The 18,693-nt window shown below is 54.3% G+C and overlaps 2 protein-coding genes across 4 annotated transcripts; one reads left to right on the forward strand and one right to left on the reverse strand.

Moving 5' to 3' along the window:
- Nucleotides 1–1,150: 1,150 nt before the first annotated feature.
- Nucleotides 1,151–13,154, forward strand: WRAP73 (WD repeat containing, antisense to TP73). 3 transcript variants are annotated; one of them, XM_027565110.1, is made up of 12 exons: nucleotides 1,151–1,287; nucleotides 4,993–5,145; nucleotides 5,631–5,747; nucleotides 7,826–7,898; nucleotides 8,869–8,972; nucleotides 9,637–9,723; nucleotides 10,028–10,162; nucleotides 10,238–10,315; nucleotides 11,270–11,369; nucleotides 12,023–12,148; nucleotides 12,488–12,679; nucleotides 12,824–13,154. In XM_027565110.1, exons 1-12 carry the CDS (start codon nucleotides 1,219–1,221, stop codon nucleotides 12,964–12,966), a joined length of 1,377 nt encoding a protein of 458 aa, XP_027420911.1. In that variant the 5' UTR covers nucleotides 1,151–1,218; the 3' UTR covers nucleotides 12,967–13,154. The 3 variants fall into 3 exon arrangements, with proteins under 3 accessions (XP_027420911.1, XP_027420912.1, XP_027420913.1); XM_027565111.1 differs by lacking the exon at nucleotides 9,637–9,723; XM_027565112.1 differs by lacking the exons at nucleotides 4,993–5,145; nucleotides 5,631–5,747.
- A 558-nt stretch (nucleotides 13,155–13,712) lies between these two features.
- TPRG1L (tumor protein p63 regulated 1 like) lies at nucleotides 13,713–17,663 on the reverse strand. Its single transcript, XM_027565113.1, has 5 exons — nucleotides 17,343–17,663; nucleotides 17,126–17,217; nucleotides 16,872–17,048; nucleotides 15,854–16,007; nucleotides 13,713–15,218 (listed from the first exon to the last, which is right to left on the reverse strand). The coding sequence occupies exons 1-5, from the start codon at nucleotides 17,550–17,552 to the stop codon at nucleotides 15,024–15,026; spliced, it is 828 nt and encodes a 275-aa protein (XP_027420914.1). The 5' UTR covers nucleotides 17,553–17,663; the 3' UTR covers nucleotides 13,713–15,023.
- Between the last annotated feature and the right edge of the window lie 1,030 nt (nucleotides 17,664–18,693).

Raw genomic sequence — 18,693 nt, forward strand, 5'->3', positions numbered from 1 at the left:
CCTGGCCCATCTGGCTGACTCCCACACACCTTTACTGATCACCTACTGCTTGCAAGGTGCGTGGTATGGGGGTTGGGGTACCCAAAGACGAATCACACACAGGGTTTGATCTGGCCGGGGACAAAAACGGCTGGCACCGCCGAGCAGGACGCCTACATGCATCCCCTACCCGTTTGTTCTGGGAAGCTGGAGGGGGCTTCCCCAGGGCACAGGACCAGGCCGGATTCGCGCGGATGCGAGTAAGACCAGGCCGGATTCGCGCGGATGCGAGTAGGGCCGGATCTCGGATCTCAGGACGTAAGAGCGGGAGCGGGTGTCCCGGTCCGCGCGATCTAGAGGCGCTGGCTGGGCCTGGCAGGGTCGCGAGGGCGAAGAGGACCAGGAGTCCCTAGTGGGCAAGAGGACAGGCCCGCGCGGGGCGGCGAGCGAGGCCAGCAGAGCCAGCGCCAGCGCAGGAGCTCGCTCCAGTCCGTGCCGTGCGGGCTGCGGCGGGGCTCTGGTCCCGGCCTGGGTGTTGTTCTCCTCGCGGGTCCGAGCGCAGGTGCGCGCGTGTGATGGACAAGCGGGCGCGCAAGATCCAGGAGCTTTCTGCGCGGTGCGAGCGCCAAATTCGTTCTCTCTTGGATCAGAGAAGTTCCTAATCGCCAAGTGAGGGCCTCGCTGGAAGCATGTTGCCGGACTTACCCAAAAGACAAACGAAGAAAAACGAATATTTATTCATACTCTATGTATATATAGAATGTAATATACGTACTATGCACCACATTTCATATTCTTGTATGTATACAAATACATGAATACAAATACACAGATACACAGGACGACACGTTTTAACTTCAGACAAGCGGATAGTTTTTAAGCATATGTGTCATATAGTATTGGGGAACATATTTATCCTGGAAAATGATTCGTTGTTTATCTAAATTCAGCTGTAGTGCACTTTCTGCATTTTATGTGGCAACCCTAGTTGAACGGGACTTCCCACACGCAAGCACCGGCGGAAATCCTGGGTGAGACCAAACACCTTGTCTGCTTTAAAGCGCTGTTGCGCGCGTTGGGCGGGGTAGCGAACTACAAGCCCCACAATGCCACGCGTCACCCGGGGTCCTGACTGGCTGCGGCACGCTTCCCGCCCTTCCGTCACTTCCGGTCGCGGAGGGGCGGTTGCGGCTGGCCGGGGTGGCGGGGCTTGGCGGTCCCCCGGGTGCAGCGGCCGCCATGAACTTCTCCGAGGTGTTCAAGCTCTCTAGCCTGCTCTGCAAGTTCTCCCCGGACGGCAAGTACCTGGTGAGCGACCGCCGGGCCTGGGCCGCAGGCGCGGCTTCCGCGAGGAGGCGCGTGTCCGCACGGGGCGGTGAGGAACCAAGGGGGTGGGGCCTACCTGGGGCCCGGAAGGAGGTAGCAGGTGTGGGCTTCGAGCAGGTGACCTGGGCAGTGGTTCCGAGCAGGGTACCTGGACACTTGCTGCGTTCTGGGAACCCGGGAAGCTGCCTGCACCTCGGTTTCCATCTGTTAAAAGCAGGTAAAAGCAACACTGTCTTAACACTTCAGGACACAGTAAACGTGGACTGTTGTTCTTCAGTCTCTCAGTCGTGTCCGACTCTTTGTGACCCCATGGGCTGCAGCACGCCAGGCTTCCCTATTCTTCACTATATCCTGGAGTTTGCGCCCTTGAGTCAGTAATGCCATCGAACCATCTCATCCTCTGTCATCCGCTTCTCCTCCTGCTCTGTCTTGCCCAGCTTCAGGGTTTTTTTCTAATGAGTTGGCTCTTGGAATCGGGTGGCCAAAGTATTGGAGTGTCAGCTTCAAAATCAGTCTTTCCAATGAGTTTTTAGGGTTGATTTCCTTTAGGATTGACTGCCCTGCTTTCCTTGCTGTCCAAGGAACTCTTAAGAGTCTTTTCCAACATCATAGCTCAAAAGCAGCAATTCTTTGGCGCTCAGCCTTCTTTATGGTCCAACTCTCACATCCATACATGACTACTGGAATAAACCATAGCTTTGACTATAAGTTGTTGTTTGTTTGTAACAAAAGGCAGGTATATAGTCCTGTTGGCTATAAAACAGTTCAGTGCTGCAGCTAACTGTTGTCACCTTTTCCAGCCCCCTTCGAGGGTCTCTACCACATGCCAGATGAATGACTTAGGTAACTAGCATTCTGTGCTCAGATAAAGAGAGTGGTCTATACTCCTGGTATTTGAGTTGCTCATTCCGTGGATGGCAGAATGGTTCTCACATCACTGAGCTCTCATACATGAAATATAAGTTTTGAAATATACAAGTATGATCAGTGTACATTCTCAGAATCTTGGGGGGAAATGTGGTGGGTGGGTGATAATTGGCATTGGAAAGACATTAAGGGAAAAAAATGCTTTTTAAAAACTGTACTTAGTTTCATTAACTATTAACTGATGCATCCTGTTTTGTCTTTTCAGTCTGAGCTTTGTCAACATTCCATTTATCCCTGAGGATGGATGTATTAATACCTCAAATTACATATTTACTTTCTTTATGGTGGTTTTATTCTGAATCACCTAGTATGGTATTCAGCTACAAAATACAAAATATCTTTAGCTTAAATGGCACCCCGAAAACCTTGGTATACTTTTCAGAATACTCCCCAGTAAATTTGCTTTTTGGTCATTTATGAAACTTCCCTAGTGGCTCAGCTGGTAAAGAATCCACCTGCAATGTGGGAGACCTGGGTCCGATCCCTGGGTTGGGAAGATGCCCTGGATAAGGGAAAGGCCACCCACTCCAATATTCTGGCCTGGAGAGTTCCATGGACTGTATAGCCATGGGACTGCGAAGAGTCTGTACACAACTGAGTGACTTTCACTCACTGACATGAAACTTCCAGTGAATTATGGAGACAAAGATTACATTTCCTCATTTAGTTCTGGTACCTTTTAGTTTTTACATTCTGATTAAAATTGTGAGCCTAGGTAGTAATGTTACTGGAACCATGTTCTTCAGAGCTCTATCCTAAATGCTGAAAAAAGTAGGCCTGTGTTGCCATTTTTAACATCTTGCAACAGATTTGATACAGTTTTTCCAAGTGTTTCTATAGACATTTCATTTCACTAGGAGTTTGTGGTAACTGATCACAGCTTTCAAAGCTACAAAGTGAAAAAATAAGCAGGGACAAAAAAAAAGCAGTATATTTGTTCTAATCAGCAGTCCATCTCGCACTCTTTTTTCCCCAGGTGGGACTCAATGGCTTTTTAAAAATGAAAGTTCATAAAACAAAAACCTAACAATCCAGTTTGACCTTGATAAGTACCAACATGAGGCAATTAACATTCAGAAGTCAGTTCTTGATTTTTGAATGATGATGCACTCTCTGGTTAATAGTTAAGTATGATCGGTTATAGAAGTCATTTGCTTGGATTTGGATATTATTAACAAATGTGGACATAAAGTAACTGTATTTTTAAGAACACTATATTAAGAGTTAAATGTTTCCAAACTCAGGTTTAGGAATAAGTTAATAGGTGTGTAAGAAACCCCCCAGCCCTCCCTCTGTCAGTCCCTTTTCCTCTCAAACGACTGCCATACTCAACACTTATGAAACGTCTGGTCACCTACTATGTGGGGTTTTCCCCACACCGAGCAGTTCTCCCCAACACCAGCTGGGTGTCCTACAGTTTGACTCTGTTTTGACACTGTCCACCAGGTGAAGGGCTCAGCCCCACAAGACTGCCCCCCACCTTGCAGACTGCAATTGAAAGTCCAGGCGGTCACCTTTGCTCCTGACCAACTGGATATAGGCTCCATGACCTCCTGTTTGGGTTCCGTTAGTTTGCTGGAGTGACTCATAGCGCTCAGAAAAACAGATTTACCATATTATTAAGGAGTGTGATAAAGGAACAGATGAGCAGGCATATGAAGAGATAAAGAGGGTGAGATCTGGGGGTCTCGAGTGCAGGAGTTCTGTCCCCGTGGAGCTGGCAAAGAATTCTCCTGCAGTGTGGGAGACCTGAGTTTGATCTCTGGATTGCGAAGATCCCCTGGATAAGGGAAAGGCTACCCACTCCAGTATTCTGGCCTGGAGAATTCCATGGGCTGTATAGTCCATGGGGTCGCAGAGTCAGACACAACTGAGTGACTTTCACTCACTTACCCACTCAGGATGTGGGTGTGCTTGCCCACCTGGAAGCTCTGGACCCTGCATCTTTGGGATTTTTTGGAGGCTTCACCACATAGACCTGGGTGATCATTTACTCTATCTTGAGCCCTCTTTGCTGAAGAGAAGAGGAGAGCAGGGCTGAGAACTCCAAGCCTCTAGTCTTGGCTTGGTCTCTCTGGTGACAGTCCCCCCAGGAGCCCACTCAGAGTTGCCTCAGTAGAATAAGAGATGCTCCCGCCCCCCAGCAGTTTCCAAGGGTTTCATCAGGAGCCTGTGTCAGGACCTGTGAGCAGATACCAGTGTGTATTATCTGTTCTTCTCATCACAGGTAGACGGACATTTATGATGTGTCCTTACACTTGCAGAATTTCAGACCTGTATGTTGACTTTCTGTTGGTTTGGGTCCAGGTTAGACACTGAACCAAAGGGAGCTGTGTTCCTGGATCGTTCTCACCGCAGCCCGGAGCCCCCTGCTCGCGCCTCACACACAGCTTGTTTGCAGGTGGTAGAACCAGAGGGGAGCTGGTTGTTCTCGGAGGGCCTTTTGCCAGTGCCGTGTCCTGCTTTAGCATTTGCCACGCAGTGAAGACAGGCGAAGAAATGACGCTGGTAGAGGTCTGCAGTAATACTTCCTCCTGGGGCTGAACAGCTGGGCACCTGGTTTTACATTTACGCTTCATCTTTCTGCTAACTCATCTTTGTTTGGAATACACTGTCCGCATGGCAAACACAAGACCATCTAGATGGAAAGCGTGTGTGCAGTGAGAGGAGGCAACCATCCTGACCAGAGGGTACGCTGCCGTCCCAAGAGCGCCCTCCTCCGGAGCCCACCCCGCCATGACCTCTCCTCTCCCCCTCCAGGCTTCCTGCATCCAGTACCGGTTGGTGGTCAGGGATGCGAACACCCTGCAGATCCTCCAGCTATACACATGCCTGGACCAGATCCAGCACCTCGAGTGGTCGGCTGACTCACTCTTCATCCTGTGTGCCCTGTACAAGCGGGGGCTCGTGCAGGTACCTCCGGATGGATTTCCCCCCTCCCCCTAAACACAGCCCCCGCCCAGGGCCTTGTTCTGAGCCCTACTGGTACGGAGGAAGGGGCTGCACAGGTCAAAGCCTGTTTTCTTTTAACATTATAATACTGCTCTAATAGTTTAAGTACTTTTAAAAACAAGAAAGCATGTAAATGTCCTTAATCTGTAACCTAGTTCATTCTGTAACAGGAAGTGTTCAGCAAGCAGCCCAGCTGGTTCCTGTGTTTAGGGAGTGCTGAGATGTGTCTTGCTGTAGACTCCACATTTAACTAAGTGAGGTCTCAGACAGCAAAGGGAATAAAGCCTTCAAACCACTCAGTGACATCACTGAGAAGTTTGGTGCAACCCAGGACCTGTCCTTCACACTGCAGGATTCTGAGAGTTGGGCCATCTTTGCCTCCATGCAGCTCACCAGTTGTTCTTAAGCCTGAGTAGCAAACGGGTTCATCTCTTTTGTGAGTCCAGGTGTGGTCCTTGGAGCAGCCAGAGTGGCACTGCAAGATAGACGAGGGCTCGGCGGGGCTGGTGGCCTCCTGCTGGAGCCCCGACGGGCGCCACATCCTCAACACGACGGAATTCCACGTGAGTGGGCACCCCAGACACCTGCCTCAGCCACAGGACAGTCACCCCTCACCCCTTGTCCTGATCACTTGGGAGGATTGGAGGGAGTGGTCTAGTGGGGAGGATGTATGTCATAAGTGGTTATGTCATACATGAGCATTATAAGCCCATGAGTGTTGTTGTGTAATCTTTTTGCCCAGTTTTAATGAAAAAAGGTTTTTAAAAAGAACATCTCAAATTGTATCTTTAAGGGTTTAGACAGGTCCTTTGAGTCAACAATAGAAAAGAACTTCAGTGATGCAAAGAGCCGACTCGGTGGAAAAGACCCTGATGCTGGGAAAGATTGAGGGCAAGAGGAGAAGGGAGTGACAGAGGATGAGATGATTGGATGGCATCATTGAGTCAATGGACAAGAGTTTGAGCAAACTCGGGGAGATAGTGAACGACAGGGAAGCCTGGTGTGCTGCAGACTGTGGGGTCGCAGAGTTGGAAACAACTTAGCGACTAAACAACAACAGTGCACGACTTTACATCTTTCCCTGGAGACATCTGATCTGTGTGTCTCTAACCTCCTCATTCATTTGCTCTTCAAGCCTTGGGCTCCTTTGGGATGCAGGACCCTGGGCAGGAGCTCTGAGTGGGAAGAACCTTTGAAATCCAACCGTAAATCAGAGACCGCTTGGGTGGTGTGCATATGCCTCCCAAACACATCATGTCAGGGGACTATGGGGGGTTTGGGTGTGCTAGTCCTTCATTGGCACAGCTTCTTCCAGCCCCTGGTGTGACGTGCCTACAGTGGGTCCCCCAGAAATCCTCTGCAGAGCCTCCACTCGGACAGTCGGACCACTCCCTGTCCCTGCTGACCCCAGGCCCAGCTACCTGGCAAGGCAGAGCCACTCACCCCCTTCACTGCTTTGCGAGACTGGGGGGCATCTTGTGTGGCTTTCTCTCCTAGATGTGTTTCTGTGAGAAACATTTTTAGGTTTGCTACTATATGAAAACTTTGACTGTAGCACCCCCCCACCCCTGGCATCCCAGGGCATGCCTTCTTGGACCCCTGGATGCTGAATCCCCCAGAAATACTGGACCGTCCATGGGCTGCTGTGCCTGCTGCTGCTGCTGCTAAGTTGCTTCAGTCGTGTCTGACTCTGTGCGACCCCATAGACAGCAGCCCACCAGGTTCTCCCATCCCTGCGATTCTCCAGGCAAGAACACTGGAGTGGGTTGCCATTTCCTTCTCCAGTGCAGGAAAGTGAAAAGTGAAAGTGAAATTGCTCAGTCACGCCTGACTCATAGCGACCCCATGGACTGCAGCCTACCAGGCTCCTCCGTCCATGGGATTTTCCAGGCAAGAGTACTGGAGTGGGGTGCCATTGCCTTCTGTGGCTGTGCCTGCAATAAAGCTTAATTTATCAGGCAGAAAGGGGTGCTGACTGTACTTTGAACTAAAATGCACTTATATTTAATTTTGTGTCACTTAGATAATATTGTCACAAAATGAAAACCAAACACTAAGACTGTTAAATTTAACAATTGTGGGAGTTCTCTGCTAGTCCAATGGTTAGGACTCAGCACTTTCACCTCCGTGTCCTGGGTTTGATCCCTGGTTGGGGAACAAAGATCCTGCAAGCCACATAGCACCACCAGAAAAAAAAAATTGGCAATTGTAGATGTGAGTTTGACACATTTCTTCAGGCAGAAAACACCCTGGGACTCCTGATACTTTTACTTCAGTAAATCTCGTTTCTGCTAAGTCACTTCAGTCGTGTCCGACCCTGTGCGACCCATAGACGGCAGCCCACCAGGCTCCCCCGTCCCTGGGATTCTCCAGGCAAGAACACTGAAGTGGGTTGCCATTTCCTTCTCCAATGCATGAAAGTGAAAAGTGAAAGTGAAGTCGCTCAGTCGTGTCTGACTCTTAGCGACCCCATGGACTTCAGCTTACCAGGCTCCTCCGTCCATGGGATTTTCCAGGCAGGAGTACTGGAGTGGGGTGCCATTGCTTAGGTGCAGGCAATCTGGACCTAAGTGACTCACAACTCTTTCCGAGAATGCTAAGTTATGCTCTTTCCTTTCTCTTCCTCCCCCTTCCCCGGCAGCTGCGGATAACTGTGTGGTCCTTGTGCACAAAGTCTGTGTCCTACATCAAATACCCTAAGGCTTGTCAGCAAGGTGAGTCGTCAGAGCTACTTAGAAGCCATTTCTCTGTAGTTGTTTGGGGGTTTGGAGACCTTTTTATCCTGGAAAATTTCAAACACAGACAAAAGTAGCCTCAACTGTATTTCAGCTCATAGCCAGTCTTTTTTCTCTATACCCACCCCTCCCCTGATTGACTTAAAGTACATCCTGGATCTCCTAGTACTTCTCCTAGTCTCAGAGGAGGGACGAAGGGCGTGTGTCCACGGTGCCCTCAGTTAACCCCCCACACGCGTTTAACTGCACCTGCGAGCTCGTCTATGCCCCCTCCCGAATCATGAAATTACTTGATTGTCTTCTAATTAATAAACAGAAGGAAGCATCACATGATTTGAGAGGTTTTTCTGTTCTTTCTCTTGCCATCAGCGGCTTGAAGCTCACATGTGAGTGAAATGCGATTGTTCATTTATTTTTTGTTTTCATAGTTTGTATGTTAGTGTCTCTCCAGATGACACGCATGCTTCTTGGTGAAACAGCAGCTCTGTCACCTAGGTGTTCTCTTGAGGTGTGAAGTGTGGCTGAGGACTCAGTTCACCGATGTGGACCTGGAAGGGACAGTCTGACGTTTCAGCCAGATTCTCACCTTAAATTGACTTCTTCCAAATTTAAATTCAAAAGTAAAAATAGGAGCTGTAGTGACGAGCCTGCGTTGACCCAGCTGAGCTTCTTGCAGTTGATTTCCTGAGAATACAGCATCCTGTAGGGCTCCACACTTCCCCGTAAAATTAGGGGCTCATCAGGGCTCGGGGCGCCCTGTGTGTCTCACAGGTTCTCTGTACGTCAGAAGCCTGATCGAGGGTATGGGGACCCTGCCTCGTGCCCACACTCTGCCGCAGACTCGGGGTCTGTGCGCTGCCTCCCCTCTTCAGACCTCTGCCTTCTCTCTCTCCTTCTAATGGGAAAACTACTGCTTCTCGATCCCAGTACCTTTCCCTCTTCTCGGCAGGAATAACCTTCACCAGGGACGGCCGCTACCTGGCGCTGGCAGAGAGGCGGGACTGCAGGGACTACGTGAGCATCTTCGTCTGCAGTGACTGGCAGCTGCTAAGGGTGAGGTGCACACCAGGAGCACCAGGACCCTGGGGCGGGGGTGGGGGCGGAAGTACGTTCTTGAAGATCCCAGAAGCTCTTCTGGGTGGTGTGAGAAAGGCAGCTCCATGTTTTCAAAGGTGGGTGCTGCCTGTTACCCCATGGCACGCACACGGGCAGGTGTTCACAGGATCCGGTGAGACTGCATGGGCTCACAGGGTGTTAGCAGTTAACAGTCCCCCAGATGGGAGCCGCTAGGCTTCTTGGTGGCTCAGTGGTATTAGCGTCCACGTGCCCACATGAGGAGGAGTGAGCTGCAGGTTAATACTGACCACGTGCCTGGATGGGCAGGAGGCTGCCAGGCACAGACACCCAGGGCGGGGCTGGATCCCGGATGCTGTTGATTGGCGGCCTCCTTGACCAGGGCAGCGATGTCCTGGGAGGGTCTCCCCTGAGCTGATCTTAAAGGGGTGAGACTCAGCCGCACGGAGGCCTGAGCCATGTCGCGGATGCATGTTGCTCCGCCTATCATGGCAGGAGGACACAGTTGTAGGTGTTGCTGCCCATGGCTAGGTGAAGAGATTAAATACTGTGTTAACGCATCAGGTGTGAGATAGATGTTCGTGTATTTGTTGAAGAAGATGTTCTCAATGTCATCTGTTCCCCCCCTCGCCTGCCTGGGAAGCACTTTGACACGGATACTCAGGACCTGGCAGGGATCGAGTGGGCCCCCAACGGCTGCGTGCTGGCCGTCTGGGACTCCTGCCTGGAGGTAGGGAGCCCGCTTGGGACGCTCTCTGCTTGTAGCACTGCTGTCTGTTTCTCACACTCTCTGAACGCCTCAAGCGTGAACTCTGCCTTTTTCAGATGTTGAGCTGAGGAGCTTTTATTACAAGTCTTTAGATTTAAGACCCAGCTTCCCCTTTTCCACAACGTTCTCTCTGCTCCTCCAGTACCATCCCCGTCTCCACTTCCCACCACTGTGGAGGAGGGCAGGGTCTCTGCCCAAGTCTCACTCCCCTGGGGTGGCTGTCTCGCATGCCACAGGTTCAGTAATGCCTTCACTGTCTTTGCAGTACAAGGTCCTGCTCTACTCCCTGGATGGCCGGCTGCTGTCCGCCTTCTGTGCCTACGAGTGGTCTCTGGGCATCAAGTCCGTGGCCTGGAGCCCCAGCAGTCAGTTCCTGGCAATTGGGAGCTATGATGGAAAGGTGGGAGGGGGCCTGTGGGGCAAAGCCCATGCACAGCCAGCGCCCCAGAGGCTCTGACCATGTGGTTCTCCCCAGGTGCGGATTCTTAACCACGTGACTTGGAAAATGATCACGGAGTTTGGGCATCCTGCAACTGTTAATAATCCCAAAATAGTAAGTCTGGAAGTGTGTTTGAGGAAGGGATAGAAAGCTGCTCTTTGACTTTACACTATTAGTGTAAGTGTTACAGGGGCTCATGTTACATGACCTTCTGATGCTGAAACATTCTAAATGCAGATGTTCCCGTGGCCCTTGTTTCTCCTGCCATGTTCCCAAAGGGTCCCAAGTGGTGTCCTTCCCAGCCTCCTCCACCCCCATCTCCACGACTCTGGGACCAGCTCCTGCTCTGTGCCAGGCAGAGATCAGCAGGCGGCTTCTTCCCCGTGGAGCCTTCCCTGGGAGGGCAGGAAGGCTGCCTGCCAAGGGGCCCCGGGGCGGACCTTGGGAGGAAGTGGTGCAGGATCTGGGGAAGAGCGATTCAGGCAGTGTGAACAGAACAGCAGGGCAGAGGCCCTGAGGAGGGATCGAGCTCTGTTTATTTGGCAGGCCCCTGACAAGGTGTGGGAGACCGTAGGGACCCAGACAGACAGCCTTTCTCGGGTCGGGGGGTGGGGTGGGACAGTGGGAATGAGGGCAGACACCCTGGCCTCGGGGCAGGAATGAGGGCAGATACCCTGGTGAGTTGCCCGCAGGTGAGGGACCCAAGGAAGACAGGTGTGGGGTGAGGAGGAAGCAGTGGGTGGGCCGCTATACAGCCCTGGGGTCTGGATGGGTTTCTGGGGAGCCTGTGTGTGGGCGGATGTCCCAACAAGGGCGGTGACTGGAGGGCCTTCTGGAGGAGCGGGAGTGGGACTGACCTGAGGCCTCACAGGGTTTGCCTCGGGTCCTTCACCCCACAGCCGTTCATCCTTCCCATCCAGCCTCTGGTGACACGTGCCCCCACCCTGGCCCATCTGTCACCTGTCTCCACTGAAATGCCGGCTGCAGGCGGGACCTTGTGGAGAAGGTCCAGGAGGGCACAGTGAGGGGCCATGGCCACATGTGCTGCCCGGGCCATCTCTCTTCCAGGTGGTGTACAAGGAGGCTGAGAAGAGTCCGCCACTGGGCCACCTGGCCTGCCCTCCGCCCCGAGTAGCGGCCGGGCCCCTGACGTCCTCAGAGAGCAAATGTGAGCCGCTCGGCTGGTTGTGCCGCCCTTGTCTTTCTCCGTTTCCTTTCTTTTCATTATGAGAAAAATCCCTCTCGGTCCAGGGAGACTCCAGATACTCCGTTTTTTCCTTTCAATCCTTTTCCTCTCTGGCGATACCTGGTGGACAGAGTCCTCAGCTGAGAGCCAGCAGGCTGCCTGGGCTCTGGCTCCGTGGATGGAATACATGCCGTGGGTCTCCTGATTGTTGGCTGGTCCTGAGAGCGACTTTTTTTTTTAATGAATGCTGACCTTTTCTTGGGTGAGTGGGAGGCCATCAGAGGGCTCAGGGAGGAGCTGCAGCTGCATCTGTGGCACAGAGGTCACTTCTGGTTCAGTTTCATCATCCATAAAGTGGGAGTAATTGGGGCACCAGAAGAGCCACCGGGCCTGGGCCGACCACCAGCCCTGTGGTGTTGCCGGGCCCGTCACAGCTCTGGGACCACAGCCTCACGTGGGAGGGCGGGCCAGGTGCCCTTACAGCCCTGCCTTCTGTCAGACCCTGCCTGCCCCTGCTGTCACGTGTCCTTGCCCCACAGATAGCTACGCTTAGCTCCTCCCCTGTTGTGGGCAGCACCGCAGACCCAGGTCGCTCGCCCACGGGGAGGCTCAGGGCACTTTCTTTTCCCACCCAGATGAGATTGCCTCGATGCCAGTCTCCTTACAGACCCTAAAGCCGGCTGCTGACAGAGCCAACCCCAGAATCGGCATTGGGGCGCTGGCCTTCAGTCCTGACAACTACTTCCTGGCCACGAGGAACGGTCAGTGGCCCGTCCCGTGTGTGTGCTGTCCCCATCGGCCTCCTCCTGGGCCCGGACCTCCCACGCTTGCTTCTTCCCATTCTGCTGCTGCTGGCGGGGTGGACATCCTGCAGCAATAGTGTCTGGGGCCCATCGCCCCATCAGACCAGCAGCCACTCAAGCCCAAGCCTCCACACTCTCTGCTCTCTTTGGGAAAGAGCAGGGTTCCAGGCCCACAGGATACGCCCCCCTTCCCCTTCCTGCCCCTGGGGAAGGTGGGCATCCTCAATGGTGAAAGGCTGGGGGCTGGAGCGGAGCAGCGAGGGGTGAACGTGAGCCTGGGTGCCCCTTCCTCCTCAGACAGTGTCCCCAACGCCGTGTGGATCTGGGACATCCGGAAGCTGAGACCGCTGGCGGTGCTGGAGCAGCTTTGCACTGTGCGCGCCTTCCAGTGGGGCCCACAGCAGCCCCGGCTGGCCATCTGCACGGGGGGCAGCAAGGTGTACCTGTGGTCGCCGGCAGGCTGCGTGTCGGTGCAGGTGCCCGGGGAAGGTGAGCATGGGCAGGGACGCAAGCAGATGCTCTGGGGAGGCACCTGCCTGTGAACCTCAGGGCCTGCTGCTACACTTTGGGATTCCAGCTGGGTCACCCTGGGACCCGGGTCTCCCCTAACCTCTGGCCACCTGTCTTCTCCAGGTGACTTCCAGGTGCTCTCCCTGTGCTGGCATCCGAGCGGGGACTCTCTAGCCCTCCTTAGCAAGGACCACTTCTGCCTGTGCTTCCTGGAGATGGAGGAGGGCATGCGTATGGCCTTTGGGCAGCGGGGTGACTGCACGTAGGACCCGGGCGTGGTCAGGCCCAGGTGGCACACATTGGCCATGGGACAGAAGCAGAGCATCTTGGGCGAGTTTTCCTTCCAGAGGAAAGGATTTGCTTTCATTTTGCTATAGCAAGGTGTTTTTGTAAATATGTATGGAATAAACTGTAATTTTTGTTATTTAAAATAAATACTTGTTCATTTATAAAATGGCTAATGCTTACTTTTTTAAAAGGTTTAAGTCACAGGAAAGTCTTCCAGGTCAGTTTTAAATTTGGGGTTCACTTGACTTAGGGGAAGTAACTTCACCCCAAGTGGCCAATCCCCCATCCCACCCCACCCCACCCTCGACACAGGACCCGTTCTGCAGAGAGCCTGTGTTCCGTCCTTGAACACTCTGAAGCATGGCCTGTGTGTCACGTGGGCCTGTGCTGGAGCAGAATTGGAGATCAGGGCTGTGGGTCCCAGGGCAGCCCAGTTAAGGTCAGGTCTCTGCAGGGAGTGTCTGCCTGGAATGATCCAGGTGCTTCAGGCAGTTGGCCAGGGCTAAGAAGGACACTGGAGGAATAAGGGTTCTTCACCCTGGGCAGAGGCTGGACGGTGGGCACCACCCCTGTGGCTGTGAAAGGAGTAGGCTGTGCAAATCCCCGCAGTGCACATGGCCGGGGTTAAATCCAGTGCGGAGAACATCTCGGCTCTAAGATGCTCTCACCAAACAAGACCCTTTCTTGGTTGTTGCGCCTACTTTAAAAAAGGAACAACACTCACTGGATTATAAATGTCTTTACTAGAAGACCAAAAGCAAAAGATCAAAACCCAGGCAGAGTTGGGGCCCCTGCATCAGGATCATCACATCCATGCTGACTAGAGCTCTGCCAGCCTGGGCAGTGAGGAGGAAAGAACTTGGGGGCCAGCAGTCAGACCACTGTGGATGGACGGGGGCGGTGAGCGATGACTGCCCACGGACTGGGATCTGCACGGAGCAGCAGGAACTGAGGTGGGGCAGGCTGCTTCAGGAGACTAACATGGTTCCTTTCTGAAAGCGCTTCCTTAAAGGCAAATTAAGCAATTCCTTTTTAAAATATGCCATGACAGGACAAACCTAACAGAGATGTCAGCATCACGTGCAAAGAACTTACCAATGTGACTTTCTCAAACAAATGAGTTGTCTTAAAATAATTTTCTGGGAAGTTTTTGGGTGGGCCTGAGAAAGACGCCATCAGTATTATTCACACAATATAGATAAATTTTGGAGAAGGCAATGGCACCCCACTCTAGTACTCTTGCCTGGAAAATCCCATGGACGGAGGAGCCTGGAAGGCTGCAGTCCATGGGGTTGCTGAGGGTCGGACATGACTGAGCGACTTCACTTTCACTTTTCACTTTCATGCATTGGAGAAGGAAATGGCAACCCACTCCAGTGTTCTTGCCTGGAGAATCCCAGGGACGGGGGAGCCTGGTGGGCTGGCGTCTATGGGGTTGCACAGAGTTGGACACGACTGAAGCGACTTAGCAGCATAGATTTAGGAGAAGTGTGACTTTAGGTCAACCACGCATTTCCACAAAAGCAACAGTCCATTCAGGAGCTGACAAGGCAGGCCAACTTTTGCTGAGCTGGTGGTCTGCTGGCTTCTTCCATATTAGCTTTAAGAAGATGGATTAAATCTCAAAATGCAAAACTGGACACCAACTGTACACACACTTTCAACAACGGGCACTCGGTCCCAGGCACATCCCTGGATGGAGCGAACGACACAGCTAATCACGTGACATTTATTGTTAACATGCTCCAGGGCTTGCGGGGAGGGACCACGGGGAGCCGAATGGAGACACAGGAGACTTGAAGACTGAGATCCTGGCCAGGATGCTGACAGGTTCCCTCTGCTGTGTCTGGAGCTCACGTGACCATCTGTCCAGTAGCCAGCTACAGTATTCAGTCCACCTGATTGCACTCGTGGTGCCCAGGTCTCTGAAGGTAGGGGGCCTTGACCCTGCCGGCAGAAGGGGAGCTGGGCCAAGGTCTGTCACTCCCAGAGTCCTGCTGGCCGCCTCTCCTGGCAAGAGCCCCACGTGCAGCATTTAGAAGCCGATCTTGCCTCTGGTCATGGAGTAGCCCAGCTTGGCCTCGTTGTTGATGAAGGACATGAGCCCCACGTAGGTCTCAATGAGGAGTGGACACTCCAGGACCAGCACTCCACCCTCCTGGCCTGGCAAAGGACTCTCCTTCTGGGCTTTCTTAACAGCTTGGGTTAACAGAGCCTTGAAACCATCCAACTGCAAAGAGAGAAAACATGGAGTCTGAGCAGACGATCTGCACGAGGTCCCCCACCCCTGGACAAGAGGCCTTCCCAGCCACACCCAGCGGCCCATGGGCTTACCTCCTGGGTGTGGCTTTCACCTCTGGGCTCACCCATGACAGACGACAGCTAGTCCTCACAGACCTCCCTCTTCCGCTCGAAGGCGTTTTGCCACGGGGACCCACCTGGTCCTCCCCACCACCCACCAGGCAGGCAGCAAGCAAAGGCACTTGGCTGGAAGTGGGGGGCCTGTCCCCAGTCCCATACCCCATGCCCATCACCCCCAGGCCTCCTCTCCTGCTGAGCGCGCAGCTTGCCCAGCTCTAGCAGGGGCGGGGGTCAGCTGCCACACCCCGAAGCCCTTCTGGGCCCTTCTCCAAAATGACCACAGCCACCGGGGCCACGTCACAGCACCACACTGACCAGTCCCCACTTACCACACAGGGCTATCTAAGCATAACTAAAGCTTTTAAAAATTGAAAAGTTTATTTTCTCAGTTTAGCCACCGTTCAAATGCTCAGCAGCCCCACGTGGCCACCATACTGAAAAGTGCAGGCCTGGAAGGTGCCTGTCCCCACTGGGCAGCGCTGCTGCTGCCGTCCGTGTCCTTACTTGGCACAGAGAGGCTGTCTTCTCGTCCACACCGGCCATCGGGTGTTCTATGAATGTGGTGTATGGCACGCTGGTGGACCACGGGTTCCATCTGCTGATGAAGGACGGGCGGCTCTGCTTGTCCCACTGGATGCGAATCCCAAAGCCTTCTCGCCTGCAGGGTCAGAAGACAGGGACCAGACTTCACAGGCAGGCCCGTGTCCCAGAGCACCTGCTTGGTGCTGGGTGTGGGAACAAAAAGCGGTCCCACTGGTGAAGATGAGACTGATGATGGCCATTTCACAACAGCCAAGGACCCGCGGGTCTGGACAGGAATGTCATGTCTAATAATGACAGCTTTTAGCACTTTAAGACACAACAAACTGAGTACTTAGTTAGGCTAATCTTTACACGGTTAATAAAGTTAAACATGTAGTGCTCTAACTAAACAAATAATACTCTTCCAACTTCAAATCCTTTTTCCCAGAATACTTTATTGTTGTTTAGAATTTTGAACTTATCTTCCTGAATTTCCTACCCAAATCTCCACATCAAAACCCTAAAATTTACTGTTTAATTCAACTGAGTATACTCATGTCTAGGTTTCTCATATTTCAGAAAGCTCCCTAACTGATGAAGATCAGCTCTTGAAAGTTGTCCATTAAACATTTCCAAATTTAATCTTCAATAGTATCTGTAAACCAAAGAGATGTGCTACCTTTTTCTTTTAAAAATTAACCACAACAGGGTTTGACATGACAGCTGCCAATCCTTTCTTGGCAGGGATAAAGTGCTGAGTTCACTCTTATCTGAAGAATACCTGTGTCAGGCCTATGCTAACCGTACCCTGAATTCATTTACCACCAGCCTAATAGCTGTCTCTTGTGCCAGAATGCCTTTTAATGCACCCTGCTGGGCAGAAGTCCCCCGGGTCTATTCTAAACTCCACTGATATTAAAGCAAGACGTGCACTGGGGGCTGGTTTTGGAAGGGCTGTTGAGAAGGCCCTAGAGAGGGGCTCTATGTTGAAAAGACTTACTTGTTGAGCGATTTTGGGGGAAACTGGAATTCTCCGTAGGAGATGGTGTCCACCGCGTTTAAGGCCACCCTGACCACCTGCTGGCACTGCAGGCTGATGAAGTCGTATTTGCAGATGAGGAGCGCCTGGTCGGTGATGAGCACCAGCCGCTCCTTTTCATTGTTCCAATGATCAACCCTACGGGCGGCAGCGGTCACCTCGGCGCTGCGGAGCGCACAAGTGCCCGGGCCCCTCCCCAGGGCGCGCCCCCTTACTCGGTCAGCAGCCACACCCCCTGGATGTCTCCGTCCTCCACGGGCCGGACCACTACGCGGATCTCCTCCACCGCCTGCTCGATGGTGCCGGGCTGCGCAGAGCGGGCGGAGCGGGGGCGGAGGTCGCCACAGGTCCCGCCCGCTCGCCCGCCCTGCCCCGCCCCCGGCCCCACAGGCCCACGCCCTCTCCCGCCCCCGCCCCCACCTCCAGCCTCACCCGGAACACGAAATACTCCTTGACGCGGGCGCGGCGCGTGGGGTCGTGGACGCTGAGCGGCCACAGCGTCTGTCGCAGCGGCGTGCCCACCCCCGGACGCCCCCCGCCACCGCCGCCGCCGCCACTACCCGGCCCGACCTCCTCGCCGGCGGCCAGCAGTGCCGTGGGGCTCGTCCCCGCCGAGTCCACCGAGTCCCGCAGCTGCAGCATCACCGCGCCCGCAGCCGAGCGACCCCGGACCGGACCCGACGCGGCCGCAGTAGCAGCCGCCACCTCCGCCTCCACTTCCACCTCCGCCGGACCCTCGGCCCCGCCCCAGGGCCCGCCCCGCACCGCGGCCCGCGCGATTGGCTCCGCCTCGCCAGTCCCGCCTCAGTCTCGAGTCCCCTCCCGCCCGCTCCGGTCCTGACGATTGGCTCTTCCCTCAGATTTCTTCCACGATTGGTCCTGCTCGCCGCCGTTACAATCGCTCCCGCCCCCCCCCCCGCCCCCCCCCCGCCGCCCCCCCCCGCCGCCCCCCCCGCCCCCCGCCACTGCGCCGGAAGCGCACGCCGCGCTCACGCTCACTTCCTGTTTACGCTACCGGGGAAGGGCGGGACCTAGGCCGGTTGCCAAGGCGACGCGGAGGGCAAGCGGGGAGAGGGTAGTCAGGTGCTTACTGCACCAGGTCAACGCTTCTCTATTCATGTTCGGCTGAAGTGCAGCGGATCTCCGGGGAGGGACTCCTGTCCTTGCCTAGAGTGACCGGGCCCTGGACGCGCCCCCCGCTAGAGCTGATAACTTCTCTGGACTCGCCTTACGCCCTGGACGACCGCCCCCTGGATGCGGACCCCTGAAGGGGGAGACCACTTCCCTGGTCACACCTGCCCGGGGTGACTGCCGCCTGGACGGGCCCCCGCCCGGGGTGACCATCCCCTGGATTAGCTCTGCCCCTCCCAGGGGTCCGCATTGCACAGCAGGGGGAGCGCGGGCTTCGGGGACTGGAGGAGAGGAGGCCGGCGGGGCAAAGCCCCTTCCTGAGCGCCTCCTCCTTTCTGACCGCGGGTTCAGGGATGCAGCAGCATGGACATGGCCCCCAGCGCTGTGTTAAATGCAGACGTGCTCCCCGCGGCGTGGGAAGCAGAGCTCCGACCCTGCACCACGGAAGGGAACACGGTGGAGGCACCGGGCGTCATCACTCCATTGAGGGCCGAACCAGGGTTCATTGCTGTCGCTCTGCGCTTGTCCTCCCGAGAGTTAGATGTGTTCTTGTCCTGAGTGAGCTTGCCTACGGCTAGCGGCATCCTGGGCCTCCGCAGTCCCTGCCGGGGACCTCAGCTCCCTGGTGTTGGCGCCTACAGGCCCCAAGGCA

Source organism: Bos indicus x Bos taurus, chromosome 16 (genome assembly GCF_003369695.1).
Source record: "Bos indicus x Bos taurus breed Angus x Brahman F1 hybrid chromosome 16, Bos_hybrid_MaternalHap_v2.0, whole genome shotgun sequence".
NCBI classification, from domain to species: domain Eukaryota; kingdom Metazoa; phylum Chordata; class Mammalia; order Artiodactyla; family Bovidae; genus Bos; species Bos indicus x Bos taurus.